Here is a 22,703-nt window from a genome sequence, read left to right as displayed (position 1 = left end):
CACTTCAACAAAACCCTAAAAATAATATAAAGAAGAAGCAAAATAACCATGATAGCATTTACCACAAAAATAGGGTCACAATCACTTAAAGAAAAAATTATATATATATACACACATATATATATATATAAAGAAGAAACAAAATAACACAAAATTCTTTAGAGAGTTACAATCACTTTTAAAAAATTACAAACAATCCCACCTTAGACACTGTGTCTGTATTTTGTGTTGTGTTGTTTTAAAATAGCCTGTTTTCTGTCAGGACATGCTGAACTATAGAAGAATTACATCCCTTTGCTAATGATCACACTTCCCTGCAAGCAATGTTCAATAGGAATGAGTCCGTTTTCCCCAGCTTTAGGTGTGGTGTTGGCATCTGAGAGAGGAGCAGGGGCAAGATTTTGTTGTTGCAGCTTCAGGCAGGTGAGTAAGGGACTGACAGACATCCACCCTGCTGCCCCATCAGCTCACATGGGTGTTAGAAGAAGCTAGCCACTCCCTGACATTTTAAAATCTGCCATTTCCTAGGCATTCATTCTGAGAGCTAACTCACTGACAGTGAGAATTAAAGAGTAAATTGCCAGCTTGAGCAGTATAACCATCTGATCCCTCTGTTAGCCTCACAATATGCTTAACAGGATTTCCATCTTCTGGTTCCTCCCAATCCAATCGGATACACAGCTCTGGGATAACACAGTTCTGGGGTAGCTGCTTGCCAACAGACAGAATTACACCCCTGCTGAAACCCAGTATAAATAGGTAACACAATGTGTGAGAGCTAGACAATCGGCAACCTTCTCTCATATTTCGTGTTGGAACAGGAAGATTTTAAGTGAATGCACCAAGCATCTTATAAGCTAACAACAGCTTAGCAGGTTAAATGTGAAATAGGTTTATCAGATCAGTGCAGTGCTCTTCTTGTAATTATGTTTTTACAGCCCAGTTAGGGGATGGTATTGGAGAAGGGCTTGTGATGTCAGAGTGGGTAGGGCTTAGAAGCAGGGATGAGGGCTAATCAAGATAAGTTCAATTTGTATTTAAAGTAAAGTCAGCGTTAGTTAAGGCAGTTTTTGACATGTTAATCTTGATGTGTTTTAAAAGCTGCCAATCACATTACTGAGGCAGCTCGAAAGGAAGACTTATAGTGAAGGCACATACTCTCGGATGCTCATGGTGTCTTCATTTCACCCCAAACTAAGGTCTTCACAATAGATGTAAGTATACATGAAATGAAAAGTTATCATTCTTAATGTAAATGGTGATGCAACAGCTGCTGAGCACTAGCAAGAGGTGTTGGGATTTTCAGACTTTGCTAGGAAAGAAACTTCACAGATCAAAGCAGACTTCTTCATGGTGTTTAAGAAAGAGCAGGACTGGACTGGAGGGAGTAAACTGGGGAGTTGGCAGGGGTGATACAGAAACTGTGAAGTATGTGATTAATTATGTTCTGATTTCTCAGCAATCTGCTACATGTCTGATGGATAAATAATTCTGCACATTCAGGTGCAAACCCTGGATTTCTTATGACATCAACTCCATCATTTCAGAAGCATTACAAAATCTATTGCCCAAGTGGAGGTTTTTACCTTTGGGAAGGTTTGTGACCGCATAGTCAGCATTTGGATATAGATTGGGTTGCTAATGTATGTGCACAAATGTGTTACTGTCCTGTCTAACCATAACAGAATGTGCTTACAAGTTAATTAGTTGTTGAGAGAGATAGAGATAGAGATAGAGATAGAGATAGAGATAGAGATAGAGAGATAGATAGAGATGATAGAGGTAGAAATGATAGAGACAGAGATTAGATAGATAGATAGATATAGAGATAGTGATAGAGATAGAGTAGTAGAGACAAGAGAGAGAGATGATAGATATAGATAGATATAGATAGTCTTTGTGCTAATTTATGTCTTTATAAGTATAGTATTTCACAGATCCCTCCTGGAACACTGGATTTACCAAACTGGTGTGCAATCAAAATTAATCAAGGCTGTCATCACACAGACAGATTTGGCTGGTTTAGGTATATCTACTAATCTAGACTAATTCAAAATTTGTTTGTGTGCACAGCCATTGTAACAGACCCAGTGGCAGCAGCTTGGAGGAACACCAGTGTGTGCAGTGTGATGCATTTTGCAAAAATAACATCATAACGTGGTGAGGGTTCCTTACATCTTATTATCTCAGATGTGGGTGGAATTAACTGCAGACTGAGAAAGGCTTGGGCAAATTGCATTGCCTTCAGAGCTAAAATTTCAAGCTCCTCAGTTCCAGACTACGTAAATTTCTGTGCCGCTCTGGTGTCCCAGAAAGGGAGAAAAAGGGAATTCTAACTCAAATAATTTTACCCTGGTCTGCTCATGCAAACTGGAGCTGAAATTGTTCAGTCTGCTCAAGATGCAGATTTCTGGGTCTGTTTACAGGATCAGGTGTGTGCCTTCACACATTTATCTCACAAGGAGAAAAGGTTTGTCTTAAACATGGTGACTTCATACAGTGGTTGGAAATACAACAGAAAATGACAGTGGGTTCACTATCTGGCATCTATAACTTAACATTTATCTTAATACATTGGCAGATATTTTTCAGCTTAAAGTGTGCTGTCTTCTGCTTTGTAATGAAGAAAGCTAACCTGAAATAATTAATGATAAAACCCCACACCATCTTGTTCTACCTTAGGAGTGTAAGACACATCAAAGGCAGTTTTCTGTCAGAAGATCAGAGGATTTGGGGAAGTCCAGGGGATACTGTTGCAATATTTAATATGCTGACTGAAAGCGGGAAGGTACTGAGGATTCAGCACAAGTTTTCTAACTAACTTCATTAGCCAGTGAAGTTAGAGAGTTGTTAAATTAAATTAAAATAGCCTTCCTAAAACCCATTCCTCTTTCCACTACCTGGTTTCTCTCAGTACTGAGAGTGTTGGCATTTGCACAGACACGAATCCCACTAAAATGTGACACTTCATTTGGAAATATCAGCCTTGCTCCTCAGTTATCAGAAAGCTTTTCCCTGGCATTTAAAAACAAAGAGAAAAAGCTTACTTTATATGCTCTAAAAGTAAAAAATATTGAGAAGTAAGAAACACAGAGATCAGTTTCCCTTTAACTGATCCCTCTTATGCCCCATTTTGCAATCTTTAGGCTTCTAAAAGGACCACAGACAAGAGCATAATGTTTCATGTGTCATCCCTAATTATGAAATAAATCCACAAGGAAAACAAATTACATCATGCTTTTATCTCTGTATGTAACTGATGTCATAGAGAGACCCATCCCTTGTAAACAGCTTCTCCATGTGCCAGTTTGTCAGGATGCAGGGTGGGTGCACAATGTTATACACACATGTGCCCACACACACTTTTTTGGGCTACAATCCCTGTTTTCCTTAGTACTTGTTTAGTTATTTAACTTAGGGTTTTTTAAAGGCACAGTTACAGCACTCAGTGGGATCCCAGCTGGAGCCTTTGGGTGCTGCCACAAATACAAATTACTAATATTAGCGCTGTGATTCTGCAGAAACCAGTCCTGTGGTCACAGCACTCAGCTGAGAGGGGGGAAATGCTGAGCACAATTTCCACCTCAGCTGCTCACTGCCCTGTGTCTCAGTGCCTCCAAAGCCATATCAAATGGCAAGATGGCTTCTTTTTGCTCCACCATCTGTCTGCCTCACCTAGTAGGCTCTGAGGGCTCCTGCTGTGTGTTTGTGCTCAGTACAATGCATCTCCACCTTTGGTTTTAGTCGATGCAATAAGATGACTGTCGCCTTAGTGGCACACAGGAATAACAGCTTCCTCTTCCCTCAGCCACTCCAGTGGGAACAAGATGCAATGCAATTGTGAACCTAATTTAGGTCCTGAAGGCCTGGCTTTGCCAAAACTGAGCCTGGATCTCTTTCTGAGACTGGTGTGGTTTAAAAAAGAAAAAAAAAAGAGTGGCAAGCTGCTGGCAATCTTGCCAATTAGCCAGCTCAAAGGGATGAACCACCCAGGCCTTGGTGCTGGTGTAGAGGCATGCACTGCAAACTCAGCTGGCTGACACATGCAGTGTAAATATAGTTATTTTCCTCTCTTTAGGGAATGTATCGTTCCCAATCCAGTTTTAGGATTACACTCTAATCTCAGTCTCTGAGCAGTCTGTGCCCACGTATCCAGGATTAGAATTTAGCCCTACAGCCTCTCCAGTAGTACCTTACCCCAATTAACAAGACATATTTCGTTCTCCTCTATGACATAATGTTGGTATAATTGCTTTCTTGCTTTCCAAAAGTAATTTATTTCTCTGGTTGTGGGTTCCTTAATAAATTCAATCTCTACCTTTATGTCTCCTAGCATAGGCTGAGGGCTAGAACCCTCAATGCTACAGGTAATAACATTAGAGTATTAATAATATTGGGATCTTTATCTAGTTTTTGCAATAGCACCTGATTTCTCAAGTAATCTTTTTTTTTCTCCTGAATAGGGAGCCAATGGAAATGAAAGACACTATTTATGGGTTCATTCACAGATTTCACTCATAAACATGTATATATGCTTATACCACATTTAACTGAATTCTCTGACAGATTTACCTGAGTATTTTAAACAGTACTCAGCTTCTTCCAAACAGTCCATGCAGCCACTACAGCTGCATAAAAACTGCTCTTCAAAATGCTAATTCCACGTGTTTGATGTAAACAAAAGCAGGATTAGTTAAGGAAATCTTCATGCATTTAACCAAAACCCTAAGTTTTCCACCAAGTCTCTGTTATGTGTAAGACTACACTGCATTTTGCCAATGTAATGAATAGTATAGATATACAGACTGCTAGGGACATTTGGAAACTGCATACAGCATGATTAGATTTGCAAATGCTTCTGGTTCATGATGTTCATGTCTTGCTACTTCTCATCTAATAAATTTGGACAGAATTAGTACTGGGTGAGTGGTTCTGCCTGCTGCCAAGAAGGGTTTGCTGAGGGTAAGACTCTAAAGGTAGAGATTAACTTGTCTTCATCCCTGTAATGTGCTGTACAGCCAGGATTTGTGCAATAGGATCAGAGAAGAGCCATATATGAATGTAACACTGGACAGCTGGTGTGTATGAATTTATATGAGCCCTGATGCAAGATTTTGAGCTCCTCTCAAATCCCAGCTAATATATGTATCACAAGTGTACTTTCCCTGGTCCAACAGAGAGCTTTTTTTGCCTGATGTTGGCTTGTAATATGCCAGTTTTTGTGGAAATAGTATGAACCTTATGTACCTTAAATTTGACCTGCAAGTCAGAGCCCCAGCTAAGTAAGTCATTATATTAGGTTATTAAGCTAACTATTTATCCTACCCAATCAATTCAATACTTCCCTGAACATGAAATTCAGGGAAAGAAATGAGTAATGTAATGCAGATGACTTACACAACAAAATGGGTCAATATGGTGTAAACCCTACTGAAGTAAGATTAACTTCATATTGATATTCAAATGTTCAGCCAGGGAAAATAGTTAGAATTTTGTTGGAAATAGGATCTGAAATCTTCTACCACAAATACCAAAACTGTTTTTCTGTAGCTGTGAAGAAATCCAAGCTAAGTTAGATAGGATTGACTGGCACACTAATTTAAAGACCAAACAGAATGACTTCATGGAGCAACTCTAATGAAACCTCATTAAGGAATCAAACCCTCCTTTTGGCTCATGATGATTCAAAAACTGGGTCAATGGAAGCAATAAGCTGCAGCTTTAGGGGAAGAGGATACCAAGGAACTTTCAAGTCATATTATTCCATGATTTTCTCAATGCTATGTCTTTTCCATGTTCAAACAACAGACCACCTGGTCTGCCTCTGCAAGAAGCTGGTTATGTGATGCATGTGGCCTGAAGGGATTGCTGCCTGAAGTGATGCTCTGTGAATCTTGGTCATCTCATGGATAATAATCTATAAATAAACATGGATCAGCTCCACTGTGGATGCTGTTGTACTTGGGACCCTACATTCAGTGAAAATTCAAGCAGTTGAAAGAAAGTCTCATGCTGTGAAATGTCTTAAATAGTTTCTGCTTCAGCTGTGAAAGGAGGCCAGGAAAGAGGCTACCTGTCAACTATAACACATTTCACATTCAACACAAAATCCAGGTTCCTTTTCCTTTTGGGAAAGTATGACCATAGTGGCACTGGTGCTACTGGTTTCTAACAATTGCTGCTGCTTGACTGTTGGTAGATGTCTGCGAGGATGGGCAGGGCAAACAAGATCCCACACGGAGGTGTCAGATTTGGGTGAGAATAGGTAGGTTTTTTCCAACTAGGTTTTCCATGATTCTACAATTAAAAGTTGTAACCAAATAATTTTAATCATGGGTGTGAGAGGTCTTACTGCAACAGAGAAAGCGTAGATGATGATCTGGGTAGGCCTGGTAAAGTTAAGTGTTTTCTATTTGTATGTCTTTTTTCCCACAGTGGGGCAACTTCCCCAGAACAAAGTGCATTCACAACTGTGATTAAAGCAGAGGACTGAAGCATTCTAGCACTGCCTAAAATCAAACAATGGCACATGTTGGCAGTCACCCAGCAGACAAGACTTTGATAGTGTTAATACCAGCATTTAAATTTGGTCCAGTTGGTGGCTTTTCATTTGATTGGGTTTTTTTCCCTCTGATTTACTAAAGAGTTAAAACTTGCTGGGTTTTCCATTTTGTTTATCTGGAACTCCTCTGGTTGCTTTGCACCTTCGTATTCTCTGGTCTCTTTGCACAAGGCAAAGGTCAGGCTGTAAGTAAGTTAAGATTAAGTTTAAAACTGCAGAGTTGTTTTCCAGAGTATTTAATACAGAGCCACTCATCCATGAAAGAAATCACCTAAATGGCTCACCAATATGGCCTGGCAAATACCATCATCCCAGTTGCCATCTATTTTTTGAGCTGCTGTAAAGTTTAGTTCAGCGCTAAATCGCTTTAGTACTGAGCTTTAAAATGCTTTAGCAGCTCAGAAGCACTTTGGCAGCTCAAATGCTCTTCATGAAGCACCCAGGACCCTAAACCGCTTTAAGTCTAAAGTGGAAAGGAAGGAAAGGAAGGAAGAAAGGAAGAAAGGAAAAGGAAGGAAGAAAGGAAGAAGAAAGGAAGAAGAAAGGAAGAAGAAAGGAAGAAAGGAAGAAAGAAAAAGAACACGGCAAATGGAAACATATCCAGTAGCACATGTTCATATACACATCAGGAAAAAAGGACATGCTGCTGTTCTCAGATTTGGCAGGCTTGTCTGCTTCCAGGAAAACCTGAAGTTTTTATTTTGAGGGCACACTGGTGGTATGGTCCAAGTAGTCTCTGTTCTCAGTCTGAGTGGCTGAAATTACTAACTTATCCATCTTGCAGAAAACTCAAGGCTGAGGCCAAGTGTCTTCACCATATCAAGTAAAGCACTACATCTTACATCTTTCGGAAGAGAGAAAGAACCTATTTCATTAGAGCTATTGGGGTAGAAAATTTAACTCATTAACTTCAACTGAAAAGAAAAAAAAGTTGTGCAAATCTATGGTGAAATTCACATTCAGATGTTCCTGATGCCTTTAGAGCCAGCCTGCTCCCTCTGCCAACCCCTACACTTAAAGCCTCCTACAAAGGATAGCTTTTAAGTGTTCTCCAGGTATCAGGATGATTTGTAATCTAGTCACCTGCTATTTGGATAGACTGAGAAATGCTGATGCAATCCATCTCAATGACAGCTGTTCAGCTGTATTTGGTAGTGGTTTAGTTTTCAGTTTAGATTTCTACTCTTCATCTGGCTTTTATTTACCTGTACATATATGGATAATTAATCTGAGCCTCACTGCTTTTATCACTGTTTTTCTCACTGCAAAGCATGTTCTTGTACCTATTTTACTTTATTTGGCAGTTCTAAGGGGCTGATGTCATTTGGAACAGCTTGTTTCTACCATTGCTTCCCATCTGTTTCACTTAGTTTACAGTAGACAGGGCTCCAAACTACTAGAATTCCCAAATAAAGCTGCCTGCCCAAGTATGAGCACATAATTGTTCTCAGGGCTGCAGGCAAAAGACTTTGGCTTAATTACATGCTTCTGAGAAGCTGGTATTTCCCAACATCCTGACTTTCCAAGACCCAAGGACACTGAACAACTCAGTATAAACAAGAGCAACATTTACATTATCCTGAAACCCAAAAGTTTTTATGTGGTAACCAACACAATCCACAAGTGCTGAAGGGCAGGGCTGTGACTGGCAGAGGGACCACCTGCTTATCTGATAAGTAACTCGTGTAACCTGCTCTGTTCCTTGCATTGCTGAATGTCTGACACTGTTCTTTGGGCTTGCTGCTTCAGTTCTTTACCACAGAAAAGTTGTTGCTGTCTCCTTGCAGCATGACCCCACGAGATCACATGAGGAAAATGTCTATCCTGGGAGAACAAGGAACACTAGAAGAAAAGCACTTGTACCGTTTAGCAAGTGGCATGGCAGCAGGAGGTAAGCAGGAAGAAACCCAACTGCATAGCTGTTTGTAGGATGCACAACACACAAAAAACAGCCCCCAGCAGGTTTAATGTCTTCAGATTTATCTTTGGAGTAACCTGAGAAACATTTCTCTTAAGGTAAATAAAGGTTAATACAAATGAGTCTTGGCACCCAAAATTTGATCAAGAGATTTGCAGATTCATAGATTCACAGAATGGTTTGGGTTGAAAGGGACCTTAAAGATCATCTAGTTCCAATCCCCCTGGCATTAGCAGAGAAATCTTCCACTAGCCCAGGTTGCTCAAGGCCTCATCCATCCTGGCCTTGAACACCTCCAGGGAGGGGGCATCCACAATCTCCCTGGGCAACCTGTTCCAGTGTCTCAACACCCTCACTGCAAAGAATTTCTTCCTAATATCCAGTCTAAATCTGCTCTCCTCAAGCTTGAAGCAAGATCATACAGGAACTCAGCAGAAAAAAGCCATAGCTGGACATTGTGATGTTCTAGCTCACCACTGCAGGCTCTTCTTTCTAGAGCTGCTGTCTCATGACAAGGCAGGTTCCAACTAATAAGTTTGGTTTTTTTCTAAAAATACAACTGGATTAGAAATGAAAACTCTCTGAAGCAGAGAACTTCACATTCACAGCTATTCTCTTCCTTTCCATAGTGCTATACAAATTACTGTTGATTGCAAATTGTCCTTTTTGCACCCTTGACTGTACACATCCTGTTTACTTTTACTGCAGCTTGATTGTATAACCCTACATGAGTAGTATCAGTATTTAAACAAAGCGGTCAAGGTGGCAGTGCAAATTTGGTTGAGTTGTTGCTGCTAAAAAAAAAAATAAATAAAAAGTGTGACTTGCTGACATATTCAAATGCTGGCACTTGAGGGGGGGGAGGAAAAACCTTTCTTTTTTTTCTGCTAAAGTTGCACTGCAGAGAGAATCACTTCCCAATTTACCACACTGAGAACAGAACTGTGTGTGCTTTGTGTCAGAACTGCGGCAGCGGCAGGAGATGCTAATGAGGAATCAGCTGATGGCAGTGAACCCGCAGCTGATGGGGGCAGGCCAGCAGCGAATGCAGGCCATTCCCTCCCAGTTCGAGCCTCGACTGGTGGACAGGTATTTTGCTCCATTTCTCTCTTATAACACTGCAGTTAAAGAGTAACTGAGCATGTGCTGCACCTGAGTATATTAAGATATTAGATTACTCTTAACTAAACAATGTCCTTCACATGTCTGATTGTACTTTTGTCCTCTCAGGGATCTGTTACCCTCAGCTGAAATGATGGCATCAGCTGACCCAAGACAAATCCACATCACATCCCACCTCGGGCCCACGGTCCCACCCCATGCAAACATGCCAAACATCCTGTCCAACCGCGTGTACCCAGGCCCAGGTAAGCCAGCCTTGTCTGCATCCTGAGAAGTGAGAGTGTGTGAAGGAGAAAGCCAACAGCACCTACTCGTGTTCCAGAGATTTATCAACAGTCAACAACCCTTTATTTGCCCTGGAAAAAGAGCCTCACTAAGAGCAGGCAATCTGCCTGCCAGATTCTAAACTGGGCCAGTCTAAGCCTAAACACACGTTTGTTACATACACTGTTTTCAAAACAATCTGCATGTTTTTATTCTCTCCTTTTTGTATTTTCCAAGCATTTTCACACCTAACAGAAGGCTGTAGCTAAACAAATGAGTCACTTTGCCACATTTAACTCTTGCTCACATCTGAGCACTGGCTGTTTCAAGGTTATTTTACTAGTCACATTCTTTAATCATAGTATCACACACCACTTTACTCAGGTAGAACAACTACAAATCCTTTTAATCCAGGCTCAGAATTACAGGGCACAGCTCTAAGGAGAAGGTTGAGTTTCACAGTGTGGCCACAGAAGTGTGGTACACATGTCAAGCTGCTCAGAAACTACACAGCACTCTAGACAAAGGAGGTCACAGCTTCAGGTTCCTTCTGGGAGCTGTGTGATTGAATTCTCAATGCCACATTGATCTATCAATAAGAGCTTCTGGCTTCAGCTTCTCCCCTCCCCAAAGTGGATCTCAAATAAGAGATTCCCTCGAAAGGAAATGTCATTTAAAATGACATGGCACCTAGACTGAAAACAGTCTTGAAGGAGCTGGTTTGCTTTGTCTAGATGCCATGCAGTATTACTTTCTGAGCAGCTATGTGTACTTCAAAGGCATGTCACCAAATAACACCATGCTGCTGTACCCCTCCTTTATGGAGAATGACAGGTATACCTAACTGCAGATCTGATCCTACAAGCACCAATGCTGGGCCTTGTGTTTCTGCTCCACATTCTCACCAAAGCAACAAACACAAACAGGATGTAGCTTGAAGTTATATCAGCTTCCTGGTGAAGCATGTTGTTCACATCTTTAAAAGCTTTTAAATCTCTCTCTGTGTGGCTTTGGGGGTTGTGCATTTGCTTGAGGAAAAAGTGAATTTTAGAGTTGACATTTTGGGTTTTTATCCCTTTAAGGATATAGTTTTCTGCAACCAGAATCCATGGAAGCTGTGGCCAGAAGACAGGAACTGGTTCAAAAGCAAAATATTGCCAGGTAATCAACAGTAAGCTTTGTTCTGAGGTGCATGCAAGGCTTAGAGCAGCAAAGGCAGCTGGAAATTGTTAAGTCACAGACTTTTTGTCAGGGTTGTATTTACAGGGATCCAGATGCTTCTTTAAGTCACCCAGAGAAACAGAGGGCCCTTAACTATCTCTTAAAGCATGAAGCTACTGAACTTTCTGCTTGCCCCTACTCTGCTTTTTAGCCTTAATATGATACAAGAAAAAAAAGCAACTCCCTCATCTTGGTTAAAGAAACAAACAAGCTAGAAAGCTCAGCCCCAGGCCTTGAACTCAGGATCCAAACACCCCAAAGTTCCCAGAAGTCAGATTAATTCAAACTTCACAGCTGTGTGCTATCACACACAACATTGTAAACCTCTAAAGCCAGGCCTTTGGGATGAATAGCTACATCTCCACCCTACCAGGGTAGGGCACTTTCTTGGTTTAACCAAATAGTCTGACTGCCAGGGTGACTATAGAGAGTTCAGCCATTTGTACCAGTTCAGTATAATCAGCTAATTATATAACCACCAGTGCTTTCCCTCACAGCCACACCATTTCCATATAGGAACTCCAAACCTCCACCATTCCTGCACTGGGCTTTGGCACAGTAATGAGTGGCAGCACCCCTCACCCCTCAGTAAAACTGAGAGCAAAGAACAGATAAATGCTGAGTAGGCATCCCAAGAGAATTACAGCTGAAGTGTTTTGAGCTCTTCAGTCAGCAAAAGCCTGATTACCGAACTCCTCCAAGCACAGGACTTGCATTATCAGTGCATTTCATAGGACAAATGAAATGGGGGGGGGAAACATGAGAAAAACATGGAAATCCATGAGTTAACCTTTTACCCCAGTCTTTTGCCACCCTGGCAATAGAAATAAGGTGTTAGCAAACAATCTTCTGTGCTGCTGGGCACCTGGGCCCAAACCCTTGATCTCCAAGGGACCTGCCTGCCTCATACCAAATCTCAGTGATCCTCTGGTCTGCCTGTCCTCAGGGAACAGACAATCTTATCTAGGAGAGTAGTCAAGAATGTAGCATTCTCCGCTCCACCTCAAGAGCAGTGTGTGAGCAATGACAATTGGGCAAGAAGTACAAGGACACAGTACATAGACAAAACACTTCCACTGGGTCTTTGAAAGCAGAACATTAATAACTTGAGGTTGTTGCAAAGATGAAAAGAAGGCATGGAAAGGCTCTGAATGTTATGTTATATAATTCCCCCACACAACAAGCAGCTAAATAGATACCTTTTCCCAGACTGTTTTCCTTGGCAATTTTACATTAATGAGAAGTTTCCTCAAAATCAGACTCTCTCTGACCTGTTACCCTCATGGCAGATCTTTGTGCTCTTTAAAGATACAGCTGCCCTCACAAGCCCTTTTCCAAGGAATAATGTAGAAGTCCCACTGAAAGCTCCTGCAAGCAAGAAAGGCAGGCTAAACCATTTCTGTTTGGGCTCACTCTGGTAGATTGTCTCACTGCACCCATTTATCAGCTCCAGGTGAAGCTGTGGAGATCTAGATTTGTTTGATCACTAGCTTGGCTCCAGAGAAAGCTGATGGCAGTACAGGCTGGTACAATGCAGGCACATACTACTCATACTCTCCAAATCTCACTGGTAACCCTTCCTACCTGAAATGCCAGGGATTGGAAGCTGGCACAGCCTCTGGAGCATTGGCTTTATCCACCAAGAGGGAGATCAGTTTAACACTCACCAGCAGGATCTCACCCTTTCACACTCCTAGAGCCGTGCTCTGGTATCAGGCACTGTGGAGAGTTACTCAAGAGACTTACATTAGCTTACCCTGAAAGCACAGCTTCCATAGATAATACAATTCTAGTCCTTTATCACATACAGTATCCCTGCCATTCCCAGTGTTCAGTATAATTTCCTGATGGGCAATGTAAATCACTTATTTTCTTCAGTCTTTGACCTTTATAACCTTGCAGACAAGTTTCCAAATCCCAAGTGAGCACAATCACTGCAAGAATGCCTGCACTGCCAACACAAATAAAATGGTTTTGTCTGAAATACTGTCCAGAGGCATCAAACAGAAGAAAGCTTTTCTCTTTCCTTTAGTTAACTGGATGTACCTGGCAGCACATTAAATACAGCCACATTTGCCATTCCATCTGAAGTTTGTGACCTCTCACTAAGCAAAATAGGGGAGAGGGAAGAAAAGCAATATTCTTACCTGCACAATTAGTTGAGTTTTATTCTACTGCTGGGGGAGGGAAAAAAAGACCAAAAAAAAAGGAAAAAGAGAGGTGATGAAGGAACTGCGAAGCCCTAACTGCTTGTTCTCTGTGTCTCTTAGAATGGAAATGGAGATGAGTGCTATTTTTCAGCAAAAAGAAATGGAGAAAGCTCACCGGAAAGGGCTGCTGGGCCTGGAGGCGCCTTTCCTTTATCATGGGATGCCAGCTAGTCCCCTTGCTTTCCGTGGCAGGCACAGACTACCTGAAGGCCACCTTCCCAGCGACCTGTACGTCCACCGGACCACCCTTGATGAAATTCATGGCAACACCATGCTCATGGCAGCCAGCCCATACCCTCCAGTCAGCACTCTGCAAAGGGAGAGGGGACGGCGGCCAGGGAGAAGAGCTGGGAATCACAAATCCACAGACTGCAGTGCCAATGGCACAAAGAACCCAGCTGATGACAAAGCCACGGACCCTGCAGCAGCTGCAGCAGATGATGAGAAAGAAGACAAGAAAGAAACAGAGGTGGAGCCAACAAACAAACATGAACAAAGCAAAACCCAGACAGAGACATCCGCAGTTGCCAAAAACTGTAAAGAGTTTGAACAAGGCTTGAGAAAGAACTGTGCTACTCATGAAATCTCTACTGAAACCAACAGCTGCAACAACACAAATGAGAAGGAATCTAATAGCTCCTGTGCTGCTTTTGATGAGAAGTACATGTACCCTTCTGCAATCCCATTCTCAGCATTACCATATGGATTTCCAGTACCCAGCAACCCACTGCTACCTTCAGGTTTGTCAAGCCTCCAGATTACAGTTAATGGCATGTTGAAAATATTCATTTTTTATTGACTTACTCTCTCATTTCTTCCCTCCTTTTTAAGCAGAATTTTGGCATGATAGAGGCATGGCAACTAAATGTAAAATTCATGTGATGCAAACAGTAATCACCTGCTCAATCCACCTAAAGAGTGGTCTTCCCTACCTTCAAACTGCACTGCTTGCTTGCATAAGGGAGGTTTCAGCACCTTATGTAGCAGTGTTTTACTTGAAAGGACAATGCAATTGCACAGCAGAAAATCACAAAGCAGATTCCTAAGTGTCCTAATGCCTTGTGCCATGTACTAAACCACCTTGTGTTTGTATCAGTACCTGGGGACAAGACACTTGTCACCCCTAAGCTGTCAGCTTTGCTGCACTCAAGGTTCTCCGCCATTCTCTTCAAGGTGTTATGTTCTCTCCTCTCCTGGTGCATTTGTCAAACAGGACAAGGCATCCCTTAAATGCTGCACTCCTTTAGGAGCAAACTTATCCCTGAGATACAGGTCTCTCCAGCCACTGTGCAAGAATTATTGTTTCTAAAGCATTGTAGCCCTTGTTAAAGGCACCAGTGCCAGTGCATGAGCCCTGAAAAACTTCCCATTACCTGAAATGAGAACAGGCTGGATCATCTACCAAAGACATACTGTATCACTGAAAAATATAGAATCATAGAATCATGGAATCATTTAGGATGGAAAAGACCTTTAAGACCACTGAGTCCAACTGTTAACCCACACTGACAGGTCCCCAACTAAACAATGTCACTGAAATGCACATTAAGTGGATGTAGTGCTTAGGGACATGTTTTAGCAGTAGTAGTTTAGCACTAGTGGTGATATTATGAGCTCCAGGCAAGCAGTTGGACTTGATGATCTCAAAGGTCTCTTCCAGCCTCAACAGCTCTACGATTCTATGATTCTAAGTATTGTTTCCATCTGCAAAAGGAATTTCAATTAAAATAAACAAAACTGCTGAATGAAATTTTGAGCTAGTCTCTCTCTTCTGCCCATAACTCTTCTAGATGCCCATCTAGCTCACAGTAGGCACTACGGGCTAGCAAAGGCTTGATTCTGTTCTACTGAAATATTAGTCAGGTTAAAATAACAGTAAAGCCTAAGGAATCAAAAGTATTGGGTAAAGTAGTGTGATTTGTATGTGTAGTGACTGGTATGTGCAATGCCAGCATTAAACCACGGAAACCACCAAAAGAAAACTCTCCAGAATCAGATGGTGATGACTATGTGGTGACTTTGCTGTCTAGGACTCCTGTATCTCTCTGTGACCACACACTGCTGTTAACAGATTAGCTTCTGGAGAAGCGTAGAAGTTCTCATGTTCACAATTATTGATTTCCCAGCAAAGCTCTACAAACATAACACTTGTGTTTCCCCTCAAAGGAGCACATGGCCTGATCCTGAATGGAGAAGACATTTCTTCCATCGAAGACATTCGCAAGTGGACTGTCGATGATGTATACAACTTCATCGTTAGCCTCCCAGGCTGCTCAGATTATGCCCAGGTGATTGTAAACATGCATCACATTTCATGGTCTTTAGGACCACCTAGATTTAAAAGTCATCAAACAAACATAAATGCTAGAGGTTAACTGCTTGCCACAACTTACAAAGTAATCATTTCCATTGTGCTTCATCACATGAAGCCACTTGCTTCTTAAAGGGGAAGCCAGTCCATGCTCTGAGAGGTTACAGAGAATCACAGAATGGTGGGGGTTGGAAGGGACCTCTGGAGATCATCTAGTCCAACCTCTCTGATAAAGCAGGGTAACCCAGAGCAGGTTATCCAGGATCACACCCAGATGAGTTTTGAAAGACTCCGGAGAAGGAGACACTACAACCTCTCTGGGCAGCCTGTTCCAGTGCTCTGACACCCTCAAAGTGTAGTAGTTTTCCTTATGCTTAGGTGGAAATTCCCATGTTCCAGTTTGTGCCCACTGCCCCTTGTCCTATCTCTGAGCACCACTGAAAAGAGTCTGCCCCCATCCTCTTGACTCCTTCCCTGTAGATATTGATAAGGACTTATTTATTTATGTGGACTTTTGCTGCAGTTTGGAGTCACTGGTCATGACATACTCCAGGAGGACCAGCAGCAAAATAGCAGTATAAGGAAAGTATCTTTTTTTTTTCTTTCCCTCCAAGTGCCATGCAAAATTTTTATACAGATTAAAGCAATTTTGCATCCTTGGATGTTGGTATCACCCACCTACTCTTATAGGCATCATGTCCTGCTCTTCTAGACATCACTCCATTTGAAAGATGAAATATCAGTAGAAATGCAAGCAAAGAGGTTGAAATCTTGTATGCTCGTAGTAAAACCTTAGTAAGATCAACACCATGCTTCCTTTGGCAGCATGCTGCTCACTTCCTAAAGAATAGAAAGAACCAAGTTACACTGAAACATTGCCAAGAACAAGTAGATAAGCCACAGGCAAATGTGCTGATACCCACACACCTGAACATGCTGTGGGGAGGACATAAATGCAAAATTAATGTTTCCTTCTTTCACTGTCTGTGCCTCAGGGTTAAGCATAAAAAATAACCAATGCAGTCTGTTTTAGCACAGCATGATGTGTTTTATCATTTCCTAAGATATTTAAAGACCATGCTATTGATGGAGAAACCCTCCCACTGCTAACAGAAGAACATCTCCTGGATACAATGGGATTAAAACTTGGACCGGCACTAAAAATCCGCTCTCAGGTATGACTGTTAAGCGTGTGCCCAGATGGCAAGTCACAGACATGTGAAAGACTCAGAAGCTAACAGGGTGAAAATTTTCCACACTAAACCACATTTTCTTCTCATTGACAAGGTAACTACCATAACAGCAGGAGAAACTACTCCAGCATAGTTTGGTTTTGCTTCTCTGTGTGTTACAACAACACACAGTGAGACACTAAGGGCAGGCTGGGACTGGCAGTTTGAGAGAGAGAGTGGAGTCAGGATACAACAGCACCAGAGACTAGGCTGAGGCTGGACATGGAAAAGATGTTTGATGAATTAACTCAATTTCACTCCTCTTTTCCTTTCCTAGCTGGCAAGGACTTCTCTGATACATACTTGCTTTTACTCCAACATGGCTTTTAAAACCTACCACGTAGAGGTTTCCACAACCTTCCTAGGTCTAGAATTGCACAGGTTTCAGGGACAGGCTGTCCCTCTAGGTTTAAAGTTTTCTGCTCTTAAATTGATCCAGCAGTATCAACTCTTTCTGTTGTTGCCTGGTTCTTTTCCTTAACCTCTTGCTCTATGTCACTGTTCTCTCATTAAAACCACCTTCCCTGCTCCTGGCTGGCAGTTTGCCACCCCTCTGTCCGTGGATGCCACAACACCTAGAGAACAAGAGGAACCTCCTTTCAGTCCCAGCACACTGGGCCACTTCCCAAGCTGAGTACTACTAAGTTCCTTCACCAGAACTTAAGCCTAGAAAAATATGAGAGAGGGAAAATGGGAAAACTTTTCCTAACTACTGATAACTCTTTGAGCCAGTTGGGAATTCCTGGATGTCTTTGGCATTGCTACATGACAGTCACCTTGATGTTCAATGGCTTTAACACTATGGCAAGAAGCAACTGCTGCAATTCTGCTTCTGTCTTTAAAGGTGTCCCGACGTTTGGGCAACATTTTCTACATGATGAATCTTCCTCTGCCTATGCCTCTGCCACCCACTGCAGGCAAAGCCTCGGATCAGCCCTCTGACATAGCCTCCCCTCTTCAGTGCAACAGCAGTGGTGATACCATGGACAGTCCCTGCTCCCAGGACCCAGAAACCTCCAAAGGAGTGGAACAGATCATTTCTGAAAGCAGGGAGAATCCATGTGATGCAGCTGGATCTCAGGCTGACTACCAGATGGTCACTTTCCAGAAAAGCTGAGCTAAATCCAGGAGGTAATGTGTTTTTAGTAACACAAGAACTTCTAGTTACAAAGTGTTTGAGAAGATAGCCACAGCCTAAAACCTCCATGTGACTGAGGCTGAGCAAACTATGCTGCAAAGGCAGCATGAGGAAGCCTGGGAGCTGAAAGGTGTTACAAAAACGCAGTTACAATACAGTGCAATTACTTTCAAGTGCAATTCACTGAAAGAACACCAGTACAGTTAACAGGTAAATTTAATTCTACATCAAAGTCCAGTGTCATCACTGAAATCCATCAGAGACACAGAGTGCACTGTCTTAACAGTGTGCTTCTGCTGAACTACATGGAACAGTTACAACTTCCACACATGGCTGATTTCTACTTCTGCTGAACAAAAAGTGTGTGGAAAATGGGTATGGAATTCATTGGGAGAGTATGGAATTACCTGCACAGAAATATATCCTAGACTCAGCATTTTAAACCTATTGCTATTGGAGAACTGAGCCTTTCTAAGTACCTGGGAAGGGTGTGGAGACTATAGAGGAGACACATGGATGAATCTCTGGACACAGACATCCCTCTGTAACATCAGTTTTCATTATTCTGAGGCATTTATTATCAACAGGGCTTGAGTTTGCTTTGTGTGATTGCACGGCTGGGCTGTTTAGGAGGAGGCATCAGCAGACTCTGCCATGAAGGCCAGTCGCTGGGACAGGAGAGTTCCTGCAGGCAGAAGGCTGAAAGCCACATGGTTCATAAAATCACAAAATCATAGAATCAAAGAATGTTTTAGGTTGTAAGGTAACTTTAAAGGTCATCTAGTCCAATCCCTCCCTGCAGTGAGCTCACCTGGGCAAGCAATTGGGAAGCCCTCCACTCAGCAGCACACTCAGTGTTCTTCATTTTGGAAGAGCCCACCAATTGTAGCCTGAAAGCTCCCTATTCTCTGCACAGATAACATTTCCCCATCCTTCTGCTGCTGGTGATTCATTACCTCACAGCAAACAAGAACCACACAGTAGAGTTTTTAGCTAGGGATAAATCTCCAGCATTTTATTGTGCTTCCTGTGTGAATTATCTTTGGTCCCTCTTTGGGGGTTTAGTCACACACTGCTCTTCCACTTGGGCTTTGGAAGTCAGCGTACCACAGTGCCCTCTTCCACTCTCCTCCTTGCAAGAACATTGCTTTACTTCAAAGGACACACAAACATTTTTTGTAAAGTTAACTTCTGTAAATTGAGAGTTGACAGATTATGGATCTGCTGCTTATTGCTACTTTAGTCTCTCTAGTTTAGTTTGTGTGGCCTTGGGTACTTCCCCTGCCATTTAGATGGTGAATGTTTAAACAGGAGCTGAAGGAGCATTCTCCTATTTTAGACTGTGGGCACTTCTTTTACTTTAGCCTGAGAGAATTTATCTGAGATATTTGGTATATTTGTGCACTAGACTAGATGTTTGAAACAGCAATTTAATATGTCTGTCTTACTATACTGTTCAAAGTTTGCAGCCTCAAGAAGGGCAAATATTTACAGTACTCCTCTTCTGAACTAGAAAAATATCTCTCTAAGAGCCTCAAAACTGCCACTGCTACCAGTTGTGGCAGCCTTGGGCTCTGTGCACCTATGTCCAAATACTGTGAGTACAGAATTTTAGGGTTCATGGATAAAATCCTGTAAGGCCCAACACCAGAGCATGGTGTGGTGTGTAGCAAAATACTCCAAAGCTGCATAAAGACCCTCAAGTAAACCCCTCCCAAGTGAAGTGCTGCCCTTCACATCTGTGATCTGGTGAAAGAATGGGAGTCTTTCCCAACAGTTAGGATTTTGTCTTACCCATCATCTGTGGGTGTTTTTCATATAAAGTGCTTTTCATTGAATGCTCAAACAGTGCTCAAAACAAAGCAAAATTAGAACCTGAAGCTGGAAAGTTCAAATATAACTCCAGAAGCCTGTCTAAAAGAAGTACAATAGCAACGCTACCCTTGGACTGGCTGTTCACTTTGTCTCAGTTAATTTCAAAAAGTGTTAACATCTCTTCATTAACTTCTCTACATTATTTTTTTCCATGGTTTTCAGACTTAGTAAGGCAGCTTGGAAAGTTTTGTGTTGAATTTGGTCATGTAAATGTTTAGTGGATGAAACACATTTGTCAATGTAAAAATTTCATGTTCTGTTTGAAATGTTTTCACCTGTTCCTTTGACATGTAATATCTTGGATTAGTTACAGTGGAGAAAGAAAAAGTTATCCTTTTACAGAAGATTTAGCTACTATGGGTTTTGGTTTTTTAATATAGGCTGTTCATATACCATGAGGGAAAAGAAAATATTTTTATATAGCAGAAGTGCTTCTTAAAATAAGACATAAAAAAACCAAAGATCAGAGAGACATTCAAGATCAGCCTTGTTGTGGCCCTGGGCAGCCTGATTTAGTTTGAGGTGTCCCTGTTCACTGCAGGGGGGTTGGACAAGATGACCTTTGAGGGTCCCTTCCAAGCTGATGTGATCTGTGAATTGTATTTAGATTTTTAAACAATTTCTAACTTTACTTTTTTTTTTTTTTTGTACAGTTGCTGATCATGTTGACCATGTCCCTTGTCTAAATAAACACAATTAATGAATTCGTTTTCCAAGGGTCTCCTACCTCCTCATGGTATGAAGTACTTAATTCACTTGAGACCTTCTCCACCCTAGAAGAGGAATCTCTTGACGCGTTTCCAGGTCAGTGAGGCCACGAGATGTCGCTGCAAAGCCACGGGAGGTTATCAACGACCCCTTCACAAAGAAAACCAGCAGGCTGGAAGTACCAGTGGCCTCTGAAGAGACTGAACTTGTTTTTCTAAAGCAACAGCAGAGGAGCATGACTTGAAATACATAAGCCAGGGAAGAAAGATTGCCATCTGGTTCTGAAAAGGATGACTATTTTTGTGAATCATTGAATCATAGCCTTGTTTGAGCTGGAAGGGACCTTAAAGATCATCTAGTTCCAATCGCCCCTGTCATGCACAGGGACACCTCCTACTAGACCGGGCTGTTCAAGGCTGCATCCAACCTGCTTTTCAACTCCTCCAGGGCTGGAGCCTCCAAAACTTCCCTGGACAACCTGTCCCAGTGCCTCACTACCCTCATGGGGAAGAATTTCTTCCTGGCTCAGACATGAACAATGCCAAAAGCACAGAAAACTAGGATGCAAACTTTGCAGTCTGGTACTACTTCTGCAATTAAAAAAGCTGTATGATCCTTGGCAAATACTGGGGTTTTCTTTCTAAAATGACAAAAAGAATGACTTCACAGCTTCCTGTACTGGAAGAGGGGAGATGTGCCAGTGCAGCCAAAATGCAGTAAGGCCTGAACTGCAAACAGCTGCAGAGCAAAATAGGGAGGAAAGGGATTTATCTCAACAGATATCACTGATTCTTTTTCTAAGGAAACACCACTTGTAATGAATGCTTTCTTTCCTACAAACCCTCCAAGGAGAATGAAAAAAAGAGAAAAAGTAAAAATTAAACCAAGACATGGAATCAGGAGACAGACTCAGATTTTCAGATTTTGAAGTGTTTTCAGGAATTATGTTTAAATGTAAACACTGAGGCCTTACTGACTCTTAGTTGCTACTTGTTCTGTTTTGACTTTTAGCATTTACTCCAGCTGCAAAGGGCTGTAGCTAGCAATCACAAGGACCTAGGAAAGCTGGCAGAATGTGCAACTTAATGACTTTCTGGGACTTATGCTGCATTCATCTCCTCTGCTATGCCACCAAAATCACAATGGGATGCAGATGATGTACTTTAATACGTGTGGCACCATTAAAATGTTTCATTAAATATCTGTTGCTGTATTTGTCTCTAACAGTGATGCAGTTAATGTAGAAGACCAAGTTCCAGAGGAGGCCCACCAGATGATCAGAGGGCTGGAGCACCTCTGCTGTGAAGACAGGCTGAGGGAGTGGGGGTTGTTCAGCCTGGAGGAGATAAGGCTCTGTGGAGGCCTTCCAGTTTTTGAAGGGGCTACAGGAGAAATGGAGAGGGACTTTACACAAAAGCATGGAGTAAGAGGACATGGGGTAATGGCTTAAAACTGGAAGAAGCTGCATTAGACATTAGGAAGAAATTCTTCCAGATGCAGGTGATGAAGCACTGGGACAGGGTGCCCAGAGAAGAAATTGTTTTTCCTTCCTACCACAGCCTGCATTTCGGACCGCATGATTGCTGCATATGAAGATGATGTGGAATGCATATTCATACAGACCTAAGCAGATAATCCTCTGCTCAATTCCCTAGGTGAAAAAAAAAACAAAAATCTTTAAAATGCTATGAATATACATGAGTCAGGCAGAATCCCCACCTGGTCCAAGTCAGACAGTAATTTTAATCAAGCACCCGAAAACAAGAACAGGCAGCTGGGGCCACAAGGCAATGGCATTTCAAACCAACTCATATCCACGCCACCGGCTACCTCATAAAACTTAGTATTCTAAGACCTTATACAATTGTGCCTCTTCTACAAGATAGTTTTCAGAATGTTAATTTGTTGAGTCTGAAAGAGAAAAAAAAAATCACCTCCAGTTTTAAAATCACCTCTATTTGTTAGACTAAGTAGAAACTTCTCATATTTCAGACCTTCCAAAAACCCTGTTACAATGTTGATTGGTTGTGTAGTGTTCTGAGTTGCCATCAACATCAGAAGTTTACAGGAAAGCACCCAAAACCAGACGCAGCTCTTGGTTTGGTACCTTGCTCGGAGAATAGCATAATAAATGTCCTAGCT

The 22,703-nt window shown here is 41.9% G+C and overlaps 1 protein-coding gene across 1 annotated transcript; it reads left to right on the top strand.

Moving 5' to 3' along the window:
- Positions 1-1,058: 1,058 nt before the first annotated feature.
- SAMD7 (sterile alpha motif domain containing 7) lies at positions 1,059-21,340 on the top strand. Its single transcript, XM_009902409.2, has 10 exons — positions 1,059-1,214; positions 8,312-8,453; positions 9,443-9,569; positions 9,711-9,847; positions 10,949-11,027; positions 13,358-14,037; positions 15,464-15,585; positions 16,673-16,783; positions 17,685-17,971; positions 20,507-21,340. The coding sequence occupies exons 2-9, from the start codon at positions 8,351-8,353 to the stop codon at positions 17,955-17,957; spliced, it is 1,632 nt and encodes a 543-aa protein (XP_009900711.1). The 5' UTR covers positions 1,059-1,214; positions 8,312-8,350; the 3' UTR covers positions 17,958-17,971; positions 20,507-21,340.
- The last annotated feature ends 1,363 nt before the right edge of the window (positions 21,341-22,703 follow it).

Source organism: Dryobates pubescens, chromosome 13 (assembly GCF_014839835.1).
Source record: "Dryobates pubescens isolate bDryPub1 chromosome 13, bDryPub1.pri, whole genome shotgun sequence".
Lineage (NCBI taxonomy): Eukaryota > Metazoa > Chordata > Aves > Piciformes > Picidae > Dryobates > Dryobates pubescens.
Note: the sequence above shows the minus strand (reverse complement) of the source record. Positions and strands in the feature narration are given on the sequence as shown.